The sequence below is a fragment of the Podarcis raffonei genome, chromosome 6 (assembly GCF_027172205.1).
Source record: "Podarcis raffonei isolate rPodRaf1 chromosome 6, rPodRaf1.pri, whole genome shotgun sequence".
Taxonomy (NCBI): domain Eukaryota; kingdom Metazoa; phylum Chordata; class Lepidosauria; order Squamata; family Lacertidae; genus Podarcis; species Podarcis raffonei.
The window spans coordinates 20,573,302-20,588,232 of NC_070607.1; the positions used below are offsets into that span (position 1 = coordinate 20,573,302).

Here is a 14,931-nt window from a genome sequence, read left to right on the forward strand (position 1 = left end):
GCGTCCTTAATATGTCTCTGGCCACAAGAGCACTTGACTGTAAATTCTTGAAAGATGAGGGGTTATTTTAGATGGCTCTTATTTCAGCCTTGCAGAGCTTTGCGAATATATACCTGTATATTTATGAGAACACTTGGAAATGTGTAGTATCTACAAACTCTGTAAATAGAAATGTTTATTGCTTTTCCACTCTGCTTGTCTCAGCACCTTCTGTTTCTTGAGCAAGACATTAAGATTTCAGTTAGCTTGTCAGTATGACGCTATTCAGCTGTCCAGTGTAATGTGCCAAATGATTTTTTGTTGAAGTAGTGGGATGTGAATCTTTAATTCTTTTATCTCTAAAACCTGGAGCAGGTATAATGCCAACCAGTGACTAGACTGGGCTAGGTGATTGCTTGGCTTCCCTTCCCTTTTTCATGTGTGAATACATCCCATCCTTTGCACCTGGATCTTTCATTAAAATCTGTTTTAAGAAACCGGCTTTAGTTAGAGAAATGAAGCTTAGATTTTTCCTGGGTTCATTTTAACTGTAATAAAAGTTAGTTTCATTCAACAATGGACTTAAATGGAGGGTGCTTGGGGATGGGGATGGATGGGGAAGAGTTTTTGTAGCCTGCAGTCTTAAACCCAGGTCTGCACCAGGCCCAACATATTTACTTGCCTTGAAATGTTATAATTTTACCATAGAATTGAGACAAATTCTATGTCTCCAACATAGAGGGGAAGGTGTTTTACATTTCTTAAACATTTGCAGTTTTAAGTTTAATGAGTAGATATATAACTATGTATATTCAAGATATCTTTATTTATTCATTCAAAAGATATAATTCAATTATAAGGTGTCTAGGGTGAATCAATCTATGAATTATTTTACTGTATAATTTTACTGTATACGTGAAAACAGTGGCTTTACATGGCAGTATCAAACATAATTGTAGAAGTTTTATTGGATGTTTTTGTTGTAGGATTTGGTGAAAATCCACAGAAGTTTAACACAGGATATTCATGAATCCATTGTAAACAAAAGTGACCAGAACCTGTATCAAATTTTTATAAGCTACAAGGAAAGGTAATTACCGAGTTTTTAAAATGCACAATGTCGATAACTTTAACATAAGCTATTCATATTCCTTTATGCATTAGAAATATACTCTTGTTTTGTGTAGTGTGCTTTTAGAGAAACTGTATTTAATTTTTTATTATAACCAGAAATAGTATGTGTAACATTAGCATATAGCTTTAAATGTGCTGAATGCTAAACCAAATTTCAGAGAGCATTATTCTTTAGTATATACTGTGTCAGTCTACCTGTTCTCTGTTCATATGTTGTTACAGCGCTGCTTTCTTTTCACAACTCTCAGCCTTATTTTGCATAAAATAATGTCATGTTATCTCAAAGTGCAATACACATATTGATGAATAGGCTACATGCTGCTCAGATGTTATCTATTTTGACAATCTGACCTCATCATCCTCTTCTCTTGATCTTAAATAACCAAGAACATATGACTGATGCAAAACACTGTTATTCGTTCCATGACTTTATCAGGGCTCTGTGTGCCTTAGCATCCACTCTTTCACATTAACCTTCAGTAGCTTCACATCCTACCATCTTCCAGGAACCAGGGAGGGAATAGATGGCTAGGGAGAGAAGCAAGCCTGTTCACTTCCTTCCTGTGAATGCTAATCGGGAAGAGTATCCTGACTCTCAAGAATTTTCTATGCTGTGTTCTCTTGATCTTTTACTGATCTACATTTTCAGATACCTTTGAAGCATAGAATTATTAGGTTTGCACCATTTCATAAAGCAAGCGGGATTAAATGCATGTTTTGAATGCTGCTCCGTGTTTTGTTTTGTTTTGTTTATTAACACAGCTTCATGCACAAAGCAAGTTAGCATTTTGGGGCAAAGGCTTGGATAGACATGTGAGCTTTCCATAGATGGGGAGTTTTTGATTCACCCATGACATGCACTTTGTTTGTATTCTGAAGTAGGTCAGTCCCCAGGTAGGTTGTGCTTGTAGGGCTTGGTTTTCATTTATATTCCCTTACAACGGGATTCAGAGCAATGGTAAGACTGAGAACTGAACATCACAAGTACTTGAAAAATTATTATTGTGGTTGCAAGAAGCCCTTTTTAAATGCAGAAAATGTTAATGGAAAAGAATAGCTTATTGCACAAGGGAGTTTTGAAATTATTGTGCTTTCCTTTCCATAGCTTATGAAAATCTGTCAAAGTAAGTCTGATCTTTGTGACTATTGCCACTTGGTTCTTTGAGCCAACATGTTATTATCTTGACTTAAATGCTCATATAACGTAAACTGGTAAATGGGTATTCTTGCCCTGCTGCTGCTATAAAAAAGGACTCGGTGTAATTAATCTGGTGCTAATCCTACACTGCAGAGTATTATTTATCAAATCCTTTGAAGTCTGCCCATTAACATAACAAATACTAATAAGACTTGTTCTGTTCCAAAAGGTTTTTGCAGCTGTATTTTTAAGTTAATAAAATGTAGGCATTAAACCACAGCACATACTTTGAAGTGGGTGTTACATTTTTGAACACCTGTAGAGACTGACACACACTTACCGTATTTTTCGCTCTATAACACGCACCTGACCATAACACGCACATCGTTTTTAGAGGAGGAAAACAAGGGAAAAAACATTCTGAATGAAACAGTGGATGTATCATTTTTGTGCTTCATGCTGTGGCCACAGACATGTGATCTGATGGTGAATTTGGGGTGACCCAATGCAAAAATCCTGAGAATTCCTGTGGATCCATGCTTTGTAACCACGTTTTTGCACCATTGCAGCCCCAGGCAACAGTGGGTGCGTGATTTTTTTGATGCAGGCTGTAGCCATGGACATGCTATGTGATCTGATGTTGAATTTGGGGTGACCCAATGCAAAAATCCTGAGAATTCCTGTGGATCCATGCTTTGTAACCACGTTTTTGCACCATTGCAGCCCCAGGCAACAGTGGGTGCGTGATTTTTCTGGTGCAGGCTGTAGCCATGGACATGCTATGTGATCTGATGGTGAATTTGGGGTGACCGAATGCAAAGATCCTGAGGATCCCTGTGGATCCATGGTTTGTAACCACATTTTTGCACCATTGCAGCCCCAGGCAACAGTGGGTGCGTGATTTTTTTGGTGCAGGCTGTAGCCATGGACATGCTATGTGATCTGATGGTGAATTTGGGGTGACCGAATGCAAAGATCCTGAGGATCCCTGTGGATCCATGCTTTGTAACCACGTTTTTGCACCATTGCAGCCCCAGGCAACAGTGGGTGCGTGATTTTTTTGGTGCAGGCTGTAGCCATGGACATGCTATGTGATCTGATGGTGAATTTGGGGTGACCCAATGCAAAAATCCTGAGAATTCCTGTGGATCCATGCTTTGTAACCACGTTTTAAATGGGGAGCGAAGGAAAAACAAAGAAGGGACATGAGGTGGTGTGCAGAGAAGCAGCTGGCTAAGAATGCAGGAGAGGGATTTAACGGGAGGGAGAAAAGAAAAGCAAACGTTTCCCCCCACCCCAGCCATTTCTCTCTCTCTCTCTCTCTCCCTCCCACCCTCTCTCTCTCTCCCTCTCCCCCAGCAGCACCGGAGCACAGAGAGGAAATAGAAGGAACACAGTCTGCTTTCCTCTCTGCTTGCCTGGAGGGGAGGGGCTTTCCCTGCTCTTTGTTCCGTTTCAGCAAACACAGCAAGGAAACAGAGGAGGGTGGGCAGTAAGACCCTGAGGCAGAATGCAGGAAAGCAGCCACTTCCTCTTCAGATTTCCCTTCTCCGTGAAGCGCGATTTGATTTTTGCCTGATTTTTCGGCTCCAGGGACCACACATTCGCTCAATAACACGCACAGACATTTCCCCTTCCTTTTTAGGAGAAAAAATCTGCGTGTTATAGAGGGAAAAATACGGTACCTAAGAGGCCAATCTGTATGCAAGAATGATGGGATGCAGCTGGAAAACAGCGGCCCCTTCCAGGGTTGGGGTGTAAGAAGACAAAGCCTTGTGTGGAAATTGAAGTTGGTGGAGTTGATAAAAAGATTAATTGCTTGTTCTCTTTCCTCTTGATCTAGATTAGTTATTTATGGGCAGTACTGCAGTCAAGTAGAAACAGCCATATCCTGTTTGGATAACATTTCCAAGACCAAAGAAGATGTTAAATTGAAACTGGAGGTATCACTGAAACTTCTCTTCTTAAAAACAAACAAACTGTACCTTGATCTCGAATCGTAGCATGGAGAGTATGGATTGTATTCACCTACGTTCTACCTACAGTGACCCACTGAAGTCAGTGCACATAATTTAGTCCATTGATTTCAGTGACTAACAACCCTATATTTCAATCTATGTCTTATGAGTTCATTTCTACAAAATTGGAGTTAGGCCTGTGGTAGGATCCTGAGGTGGTAGAGTGAATTGCCCGCGGGGGATGCCACGTTTGATTTTTTTCCCATAGGAGGAAAAAAACCCCCCACATTTCAGGTAGCAATGTTGTAACCTATCCCACTTCTTGCTGTCATGCATTTTTATATGGGGGAAATTGTTATACAAGAGAGTATGAAAAAGCTACCCATCACCTCTTGTCTGAAGAAATAAATTCATGGAGGATAAGGTTATTAATGCCTACGAGCCATCATGGCTATGTTCTGCCTCCACTGTTGGAGGCAGTGTGCTTCTGAATGCCAGTTCCCAGGAATCACAAGCGAGAGAGTGCTGTTTCACTCAGGTCCTGCCTTTGGAGCTCCATAAGCAACCGGCTGCTGTGAGAGTCAGATACTGGACCAGATGGGCCCATTCGCTTGATCCTGCAGACCTTATGTTCTTATGTGATACAGTCCATTCTGTAACCTCATGAACTCTACCTGTTGCCACCAGTTTGGATAACTGGTCTGCATGCTTCAGAAAATTAAAGCCGTTACTTTGCTGTATTGATTATACCAAGTCACATCGAACCCTTTGCTTCTTTAAATAGGAATGTTCCAAAAGAGCCAATAATGGGAAGTTTACTTTGCGGGATCTTCTTGTGGTTCCAATGCAGCGAGTTCTGAAATACCATCTTCTGCTTCAGGTACTTCACCTTTAAATTATATGAACTTCACACTGTTTTTATCAGTTCTCAACCAGTAGCTCAGGTTGCCACCTTCTAACCCAACTGGTACAGCTATTATGGAACTTTTCCAGTTCGAATTGGGGTCATGTTAGTGCCACAGATTGTGTTTTCCATTCAAAGCACAAAGTGGTAGGTCGGAAGTCTTACACCTAGTGCCATTCAGAGTACCCTGCCAAATTTACTGTGCTTTCTTTTGTTGGTTTTTTTGTATCCTTTCCAGTGGCTGCATGCTCACCCTCTTTGGTGTGGGGTACTTGCCTCTGTTGTTGTTGTTGTTGTTGTTGTTGTTGTTGTTGTTGTTGTTGTATCTTCCCTTGATATGCAACATAGTTGTCTCTCAGGATCAGTGCTAGTTCTCTCCCCACTTCCAGTCTCCTTAGCTTATTCAGTTTTTTCTCATTGCAACAAGAAAATAATAATAATAATAATTTTTATTTGTATCCCACCCTCCCCGTCCAAAGCCAGGCTCAGAGCTGCTAACAACAGGTAAAAATAGCACAGTGTATATAAAATCGCACAATCAATTAATTAAAATACATTCTAGATTCAATTCACAATCAAATTAATGACAACCATTGGGTTAGAGTTCTCTGAAGATTACAGAAGGAGAGAGGGGGTCAGACTGTGCCTTGGCCAAAGGCCTGGCGGAATAGCTCCGTCTTGCAGGCCCTGCAGAAAGATGTCAAGTCTTTCTCTAAAAGAGAATAACACCAGTCACAGAATAAAATCAAAATAAAATAAGCAGCAGGTAATGACGCCACTACAACGTATCGGAAGAGTAGCGTAAATATTTAAAGCCTGGAAAATGAAAATCTCCTCACCTGCTACACATTGTATCATTTAGTACAGGGCAACCTCCCCCCCCCTCCATGGCTTCATTCCCTTGCAGATAATCTCTGTTTCTGTTTTAATATGATCACAACCACTAATTGTTTCTCTCTCTTTTTCATGCTTGTGAGACAAAGAGATGCAATAGTGGTGGTGGTGATGGTCTTAAGAGAGAGATTGCATGTGCAGGTGTGATCTTAACCTTACCCCCCCGCCTCATCACCTGCTTGCCAAGGGCTGCAGCTTGTTGCACTGAGCTAGTCAGTGTTTTCACATTGTGAGTTTCCCCACCCATGAGCCATGTCACTGGCGTTCATTGGCAAGAACAGCATGATGGCCCTGACTCATGCAGAGAGTTGTATTAATGATGCACCTGTCAAGGGGTGGGCAGCTTGCCCTAGGGATTTCAAGTCGCATGATAATTGCAGTAAAGCACTGAGAATAAACCACAGAAGAGTGCCATTATTTAGAAAGATTCCCTAAGCCTGTTGGACAATAATTTAAGACTGATTTCGCAGTAACTTGAGTCAAAATACAACAAACAATAATAAAAATCTGGTGCATTCAGATAGTGCTACCAAGCTGATGCTAGGTGATGCTTTTCATGCATGCCTCTGCTTTTTGAAGTTGAAGCTGGACAAGGCTCAAGCACTTTCTAGCCTATTTTCTTGCTGTACTGAATTATAATAAAGCAATAGTTATTTTGAATGCTTCCCATTATAACCCACGGAGCTTGTGGCTTCTGTGCAGTTAGTCCTATAATGAGGCTAGAGAGTCCTATAAATATCATTTGATAGCTGTGCTGGGAGACTCATTAGTTCAGTTGCAAGGAAATATATTACTCCATTAGACTGTCAGCTTTGCTGATGCTTATAAAACGTCATTTTAAAAAGAACTTCTACCTGTGCAAGAAGCAATTTCTCCCCCTTCCCTTTGCAGTGTTCTTTGCCATTGTGTATATCATGCTTCCTGAAATGCATCTGAATGAACTGAGTTTCCAGCATGGTTTAACAGTTAATCCTTCCTCCTAGGGAACTCTGGGAATTGTAGTTCTTATGAGAGGATTGGAAGCCTTCTAACAACTCTCAGCACACTTTAAAAAACTACAATCCCTAGGATTCTTTGTGGAAGCCATGACTGCTTAAGGTGCTATGATACTCCTTTAAATGTATATTGCAGAAGGGTCCTGCATTGTCTAAAACCAATGATACAAGATTGCAATGGGGGCTCAGTTCAGTAAACTGGTCTAATTCCTCTTCCAAACATTTACTTCCCCTCCTAATACCTGTTATAGTACTATCCAGTGCTACTTGAAGTATTTGTAGCCATTCGCATTAAGGCTGAAACCTAGATAGGAAATTTTAGGCAGAAAGGCCCACCTAAATTTCTGCCCTTTTCCTTGATGCTTGAGAATGAAAGGATTCTTGAAAGGAATCTGCTTTCCATGAAATCCCTGAATACGCAGTCTAGTAATGGAGAAAGGGAACTGAACATGTAAAAGGCTTGGCTATTGAGGATGAGTTAGGGAATAATTTGCCTTGTGAGATTTTAGGAGTTACATACAAATTTTGAAGTGTTTATAAACAAGTATGGGGAAGTGTAGATCACTTACACAAAAGCACACAGGGTATAGTAGGAGGGGGCTATCAGTACAATCCTCTGTATGTCTACTCATGGTGCTTTCAGACTTTTGCCTTTTTTGGGTGGGGTTCAGTCACATACAGGTGAATTCACATTCTACAATTAAAGCTGATTTGGAGCTCTTGGGCAACAAAACAGCCTTCCCCCCAAAGATCAGACCTTTGGCAACAAGGAAATATACTGGAAAGTGTGGATTAGCACTTGCTTGACACAAGATCATCTAGCCTCTCCACAGACAAATAAGAATGAATTCTCATTCAATAGTCATCGTCATATAATCTCCTTGCAAACAAATCAGGATGGGTGCTTAATAAATAGGCCATGTGGAAGCCCCCTCAGCAGTGAAACCCATTTATTTTGTATTCTCTGGTAAGTCTGCCTGATTGCAGCCTAAATAAATGTGTAAGAAAAAAATACATGAATAGATAAAATTAGCTTGGAATTGTGATGAATTTCTATGAAATTTAACTCATGTTCTGAAATGAAAATTAATCGAATGGACTTTTGTAATTTTGCCCTCTGAAACTTTGAGGGTAAATTATGAAAATTTAATCTCAAAGTTATTGAGAAGGCTGTTTTTCAGATTTGGTACTGTTATGTGGAGGGCAACATTCCAGATATAGGCTTTAATAGTGAAAACCGTGTCTTCACTTCATGTCCTGAATAAAAGCATGTGGGATATAGCATATACAGAATATACCTCATATTCTGGGCTTCTACAGATAATGATGGGATCGGCCCATCATTTTCTTCCTAAGGCAAAATGGTTCTGTTTTTAAATACTGATAAGTTCAACATTTTTTAAAATGCCTTGAATGGCTGATAGCTATCACAAGAAATATCTGTGTATTCTTCAATACAGGAGTTGGTAAAACATACTAGTGACCAAACAGAGAAGAACAATCTGAAACAGGCACTTGATGCAATGAAGGTAAGTGTGACTAACAGATTGGATATGTAAACTCTCTCTGGCGTAAAATTGTAAAGAGTCTTTTCTGGAGAGAAATTAAATATATATCCACCTGCTGCACACCAGCTCATATGTTCACTAATACCCAAAAGCAGGTGTAGAGTTTTCCCAAGCTCATCAGAACAAATTAATATTGATGTTTGAAAGGAAAAGGCTCTATAGCTTTGTTGTGTGTCAAATGCATGTTAACTTCAGTCCACTTGATTGCACATTGTTTCTCCTACTTAAAGCACAAAATATAATGCAAACCTATGTAAGAAACTGACTTACACACTGAGCCAGACCATGGGTTCTAGCTCAGTATAGTCTACACTAACCGGCAACACCACTCCAGAGTCTCAGGCACAAAGTCTCTATCAGCCCTCCTTGCAGATGCTGGGTATTGAATCTCATATCTTCTAGATATGAAGCAGATGCTCTGTCGTTGAGCTATGACCCCACCTAAATCATCTACGTGCATGGCATGCATACTTGGTTTGACTACACATCTGTAGTTTTATTCTTAGCTTTATATTATTATCTGTTGAGTCAGTTCATGGAGGGAGATCAGTTTTGCAGCCATTCTAACTGTGTTGTTGCAGGAAGATTTTCTGAAAAAAAGCTTTCGTGTTCAGTTTTCGAAGTGAGCATATGAGCTATTGCTATATGATTCAGTTGTTTCTAGAGCTCTTAGTTCTGAGCCCTATTTGGTTTTTTGACTATCTTAAGCATACTGTATGTTCTCACACTGTGGTAGAAAGAGGTTTACACTTAAAGGTTTGCTATGTTCTCTCTGCCTCACAAAGGAAGTGTGAGCAGGCTATTCATCTCCCACTCCTCCCTCATTACAGAAAAATTGGTCAAGGAAGCTTGATTGACCTGACACATGGTACTGTCCACATGATATGCAGGGTGGGTGATGTGTCCCACAATTTATATTTATGTACAGTTTGTACCTGCTAATGTTTTAATACATAGCTGCTTCTACTGTAGCTTGGGAAGTGTCTCTTAGTAGTCAATTTATCTAATTAAGTGTAACAATTTAGCCCATGGCTGTTGCACCTCAGATATCTCTCTTCTGTGTTTTAGGACTTGGCTCAGTATGTAAATGAAGTGAAGCGAGATAATGAAACCCTCCGTGAAATTAAACAATTTCAGTCATCAATTGAGAATTTGGTATGTCTCTGTCTCGTGTTACCCTTCAAACTTTGTATGTTGTTTTTACTGTTCCTTTTCGGGGTGATCTTGCTGCTGCTTCATTCTTAAAAGTAGGAGCTTGGACAAAGGCAAAGTCTGAGCTTGAGCTCACAGAGAGCTGAGAGTGAAAATCCTGGCAGGACTGGAATTGGAGTCAGAGTGGAGTTCTGGGGCCAACTGAGAGAGGCAGGATGAATGGCAGGCCCAGAGGCAGAGCCAAGATGTTGCAAGTGGGGCTGGAACATAGATGCAGGAAAGCAGTAATCAGGTAAATAAGGAAGTTGGAAGCGGGGGGATGGCATGCAGGCTGTCAGGAAGAAGAGGAACATGGAAGCTGAGGGAGGTAAATAACCTAGATCAGCACTAGAGAGCCATAAAGGCAAGGCAGGAGTCTGATGGTTGACCTGAAAGTATATAGGTCAATCAGGTCAGAAGGGACCAAGTGAGCTTCTTGCATGTTTGCAGGGTGATGGAGATTACAGTGGTGGAAAACTTTGGTGAAACTGGAAAAGGCAATGTTACTTTCTTATTTCTGCCACTCTGCAATCTTAAGTGGCTCTAAAAAGAATCTTTGGAGTAGCTTGGGGGACAATTATCTTTTTTTAAAAAAATATAGCTTGGATAAGTTCATAGCACCAAGGTGGTTCTTGAAGAAAAGATGCTGCCAGTGAACTCTTAAGTAATTTATGCTATTCTTACATTTTCAGAACCAGTCACTTTTACTGTATGGACGACCACAGGGTGATGGTGAAATAAGAATAACAACTCTGGACAAAAGGGCAAGGCAGGATAGGTGAGCAGAGTATGAGGCTCTCTTTTTTAAAACAAAACAAAACAAGGTGTGTCATTTACACTAGATAAATGCTCTTGAAATATGGCAGAAGAACTGTTGTGTATGTTAAATTGTTGTGCAGCAATAGGTTTAATTTACCTCCATATTTTGAATAAAGCTCAACTATATTAGGACTGTCCTGATTTTTGAAGGTTTTGTTTTTCAAGCAAAAGGTGCCATTTGTTTGCAGGCAGAGGCAGTGCTCCTTAGGCAAAAAATGTTCTAGCTGCATAACTGCCTTCTCTTAGCAAGTCGCTTCTCAAGGCAGGGATAGTTATATTGCACATATTACTGAGGGTTGCCTTCTTTAAAGTAGTTGCTGTACTTGTTCTACCCCATCCATGTGTACCTTGAAAGACTGATGAAATGTAAACTCTCTTAGTGTGGTGAGATCATGCTTTATTAATAGGGTCCCCACACTTTTTGACTGTACCTAAAATTTATCCTCTGTGAATTTTGATCTGTAATATTCTTTCAATATTCAGATATTTGACTTAGATATTGGATAGCAATATTTAAGATCTGTATATTTAGCAACATTAGAAGGTTTTTGCCATTTGATTTCCTGCAGAACCTGATAGCTGACATATGACCATGGGATTTAATGCATGACAATGGCATGTAATAGTTGCCATGCATTGATATGTGACATTTATCAATGTGCTGTACATATAACACACCTATAATGTGTGACAATTGCTGTTGGAATTCAGGTAATATTGGAAAAGACAGCTTATGACATCTGATTATATTTTATTTTCTGGTTCACAGGCATATATTCTTATTTGACTTGGCTGTAATTGTATGCAAACGGCGAGGTGATAATTATGAAATGAAGGAAATAATTGATCTTCAGGAATACAAAATAGCCAATAACCCCACCACAGACAAAGAGAACAAAAAGGTAAAAAGTATAGGATTTTTCTTCATCCGTAAGATGTTCTGCTGAAATTTGTAGAGCTTTGCAGTATTTAAGAGGTTTAAAGCTTTCCCTTCCATGTTTATTTATCCACAAACCCCCATCAGAAAAAAATGTTTTGTTTACTTTTTATAAGGACCTTTTTATGTGGGTGGAGGGGGCCCTCCTCAAAAACATAACGCCTGGAATCATGAATATTATTACCTTATTCTGCATAGTGTTTCTAATGGCTCTAAAACGTGTATGACGACTGAGTAGACACATATAAATTGTGTTGTATGAAGCTTTGGAAACACACTAAAGCTTTATGTAAGTGATAGCTATTACTGCTATATATTAATAATTGTAATTGGACTGGAAATAGGCAGTGTTTGGCCTTCAGAAGTTCTGAAGCAACTGCACATGAATTCTTCATAGATAACCTTTGCATTGCCTTGTGCTTTAAACAGTGGTCTTACGGCTTCTACCTCATCCACATACAAGGCCAAAATGGACTAGAATTCTACTGCAAAACGAAAGATTTGAAGAAAAAGTGGCTGGAGCAGTTTGAAATGGCACTGTGAGTATTGCACATGTAATTAATTTCATAATGCACCAATGATTTGACAGTGTTTATGACCATGCAGTCATTTCAAATATACTTACCTCGAAAGCCTCCATGCTGCCAAAAGCGAAGTTCTTCCAAGGAAAGGAAGAGGGAGCTCTAAGCTATGTTTTGGTAGCCCGCTTTCCTCTAAAGCTTGTGCCTTAGTGCTCCAGTATCTAGGGAACATATTAATGGATTTGGCAATAAATATTTAACATAATTGTGGCTGATTTTGCTATCATTGCCTTGGTAAACTAAAATGTATTACTAAGGGAGATGGGGATGCTGGCATTTTTCCTAGTGGCTTCTAACTAATTTATTATGTGGTATTTGGATCAGGTTTCTTGGTTTTATTAAATTTATCTTCAAGGATTTGATTCTCTGCTTTTTAACACAACAACAACAACAACAACAGTTTATGTATTACAGAATCCTTTCAAAAAAATATAAAAAGTGTGTGCTGCATATTGGAACTATACCTGTTTTGTATCTTATGTTCGCCAACAGCCTCTCCCCCACTCCGCCCCCCAATCAATTATTCTGTCATTTCTTTGTTTTCTGATTTACTTCATGAAGTACCAAATAAAGCTCTAACAATAAATAAATAAAACTCTTAACAATAAATAAATAAGTTAAAATGTGTTGAGAGGCGCTGCTTTGTAGCTTAGGAACAAGGGATTTCCATCACCATGTTTTTTCCAAGGATTTCCATTCGACTTCAGTACAGAAGATTTACACCTCCTGGTTCAATTGTCATTAAATCATAATTATCAGTAAACCTGGATTTCATGTGATGTGCAGTATGCTGGTGTTCGCTGCTCAAAAGCTTCTGCTTTTCTCCTCTCTCTGCTCCTGTTGTTGGCACACAAGGGAGGAAACAAACCACATAATGGCTTTGTGATAGGCCAAGTACCAGCCATGGCTTCCATTTCTGGTTTGTTTGGAAGGAAACTGTTATGTACTGAAGTTCTCACCCTGGGCCAGCAGGGGGATACTGTAGATGGTTTTCACTCAGGTCCACATATGCAAATAAGGGATTGAAAGTGACGTTCAGTGATTGGATAGTTACAGAAAGTGGTTACTGTTGCGTTCTAGTGGAGCTCTATATAAGCAGGCTGGCTGAACCCTTCAGTTCAGTTCTGTTCTGGCCTGTGAATAAACAAGAGCTGTTTGAAGAATTGCTGTGTTGTCTGATATGTTCACCCACAACTTAACAGAAACATACTTCCCATACAGACTAGCCCTGTGCCCTCAGAGCAACATCAGAGACACTGCTCTGTGTCCTTCCACTATTTAAGGTGCAACAGGTGAGCGCAGGAATAAGGGCCTTTTCAGTCATGGTGTGTACACTACAGAGCATCCAGTTATGTCTGGCTTGATACTTATTTATTACATTTTTATCCATCCATTCCTCCAACAATGTCAAGGTAGCATGCACTTCATTCTCTTCACAGCTCTGTGAGGTTGGTAAGGCTAAGACAGAATGAATGATCTAAGCTTCACAACTGAGTGGAGATTCCAACCTGGTTCTCCCCAGCTCTAGTCTGAAACCCACACTGTTGCACCATGTACTTGACAAGCAGTGAAGATGTGGGGTTATTTCAGCCTGCATTTGGGTTGTATGATAAAGGATTTGGGACCCAGGGGCTTAGTTTGGGTTTCATATGTTGTTGCAGTTTGTTTTTTTTAAATTCACTGCCTTGTTACATGATTGTTAGGCAGTTTAGTTTGTGAGGTAGTTTTAGTATTTGTACCCCCATATTACCGTATTTTTCGCTCTATAAGACGCACATTTTCCCCTCCAAAAATTAAGGGGAAATGTGTGTGCATCTTATGGAGCGAATGCAGGCTCCTTGGCTTCAGCGATAGCAACACGAAGCCTCCGAAGCGCAGTGGGAGCACTCCCACCGTGCTCCGGAGGCTTCGTGTTGCTTTCGCTGAACCCTGGAGAGTGAGAGGGGTCGGTGCGCGCTGACCCCTTTCACTCTCCAGGCTTCAAAGATAGCCGCCTGAAGCCTCCGGAGCACAGCGGGAGCTCCCGCTGTGCTCCGGAGGCTTTGGTTTCCTTTCGCTGAAGGGAATGTGTCCCTTCAGCTAAGGCGCAACGCCCCTTCAGCTAAGCGGGAGGAGAAATGTAAGGGCCTCCGTTTCTCCTGCCCCTCCGCTGAAGGGGTGTTGCGCAGAAAGGGGAAGAATTTTTTCTTCTTCTTCTTCCCCTCTAAAACATGGTGTGTCCTATGGTCGGGTGCGTCCTATAGAGCGAAAAATACGGTATATAGATGGGCAGCCGAGAAAGAGTAGCACCAAATCAATTCACGCCAGGGACTCCTCGTACGTAGCTCAACCTTTAAGTTATTATTTGACACCAACTTTGCTTCTGATGATGACAATATAAGGAAGTGTTGCTTCTGCTTGGGTAATAGTTTCTTTTTCCGAAAGCTAGCACTTTATCATGTGTTCCTAAACGGAGATAGCAAGAACTTGATTATTTCCACCAGGAGCTTTAATACATCATGCAGCTCAAATGACCCAGCAAGCACATTGCATACATTTTAAGTGAACCAACAATTGACGCTGTGAGTGATTTACTTAGCTTCTGCTGCTGTTTTGATGAAGACATTAGTGCTTTTAATGCCTTCCAGTTGTCTGCTTTCCTGCACGTATGCTGTCAGCTATTAAAACCTCACAGGCTTGTAAAAGTGTTGGGCGTCAGCCAACAAGCAGCACTACTCATAACCCTCCTTTAGTAAAGGTGATTTGTTGTTGTTGATTATCATAACTAAATAGAACCAAGGGATTTGGAGGCTCACTATAGCTTAATGCGCTTGACTTCTCTGTGGGTTCCATT

The 14,931-nt window shown here is 40.4% G+C and overlaps 1 protein-coding gene across 6 annotated transcripts in view; it reads left to right on the forward strand.

Moving 5' to 3' along the window:
- Positions 1-14,931, forward strand: part of VAV3 (vav guanine nucleotide exchange factor 3) — a 159,172-nt gene that overhangs the window by 65,337 nt on the left and 78,904 nt on the right. For all 6 annotated transcript variants that reach the window (XR_008330944.1, XR_008330945.1, XM_053391559.1 and 3 more), the window contains 8 exons: positions 966-1,069; positions 4,095-4,194; positions 4,994-5,089; positions 8,463-8,531; positions 9,639-9,725; positions 10,454-10,539; positions 11,350-11,482; positions 11,947-12,056. Coding sequence is in view for 4 of the 6 variants with exons in the window: in XM_053391559.1 (XP_053247534.1) it covers positions 966-1,069; positions 4,095-4,194; positions 4,994-5,089; positions 8,463-8,531; positions 9,639-9,725; positions 10,454-10,539; positions 11,350-11,482; positions 11,947-12,056 (785 nt within the window). In the remaining 2 variants the exon portion in view is untranslated. The remainder of the gene's footprint in view (positions 1-965; positions 1,070-4,094; positions 4,195-4,993; positions 5,090-8,462; positions 8,532-9,638; positions 9,726-10,453; positions 10,540-11,349; positions 11,483-11,946; positions 12,057-14,931) is intronic.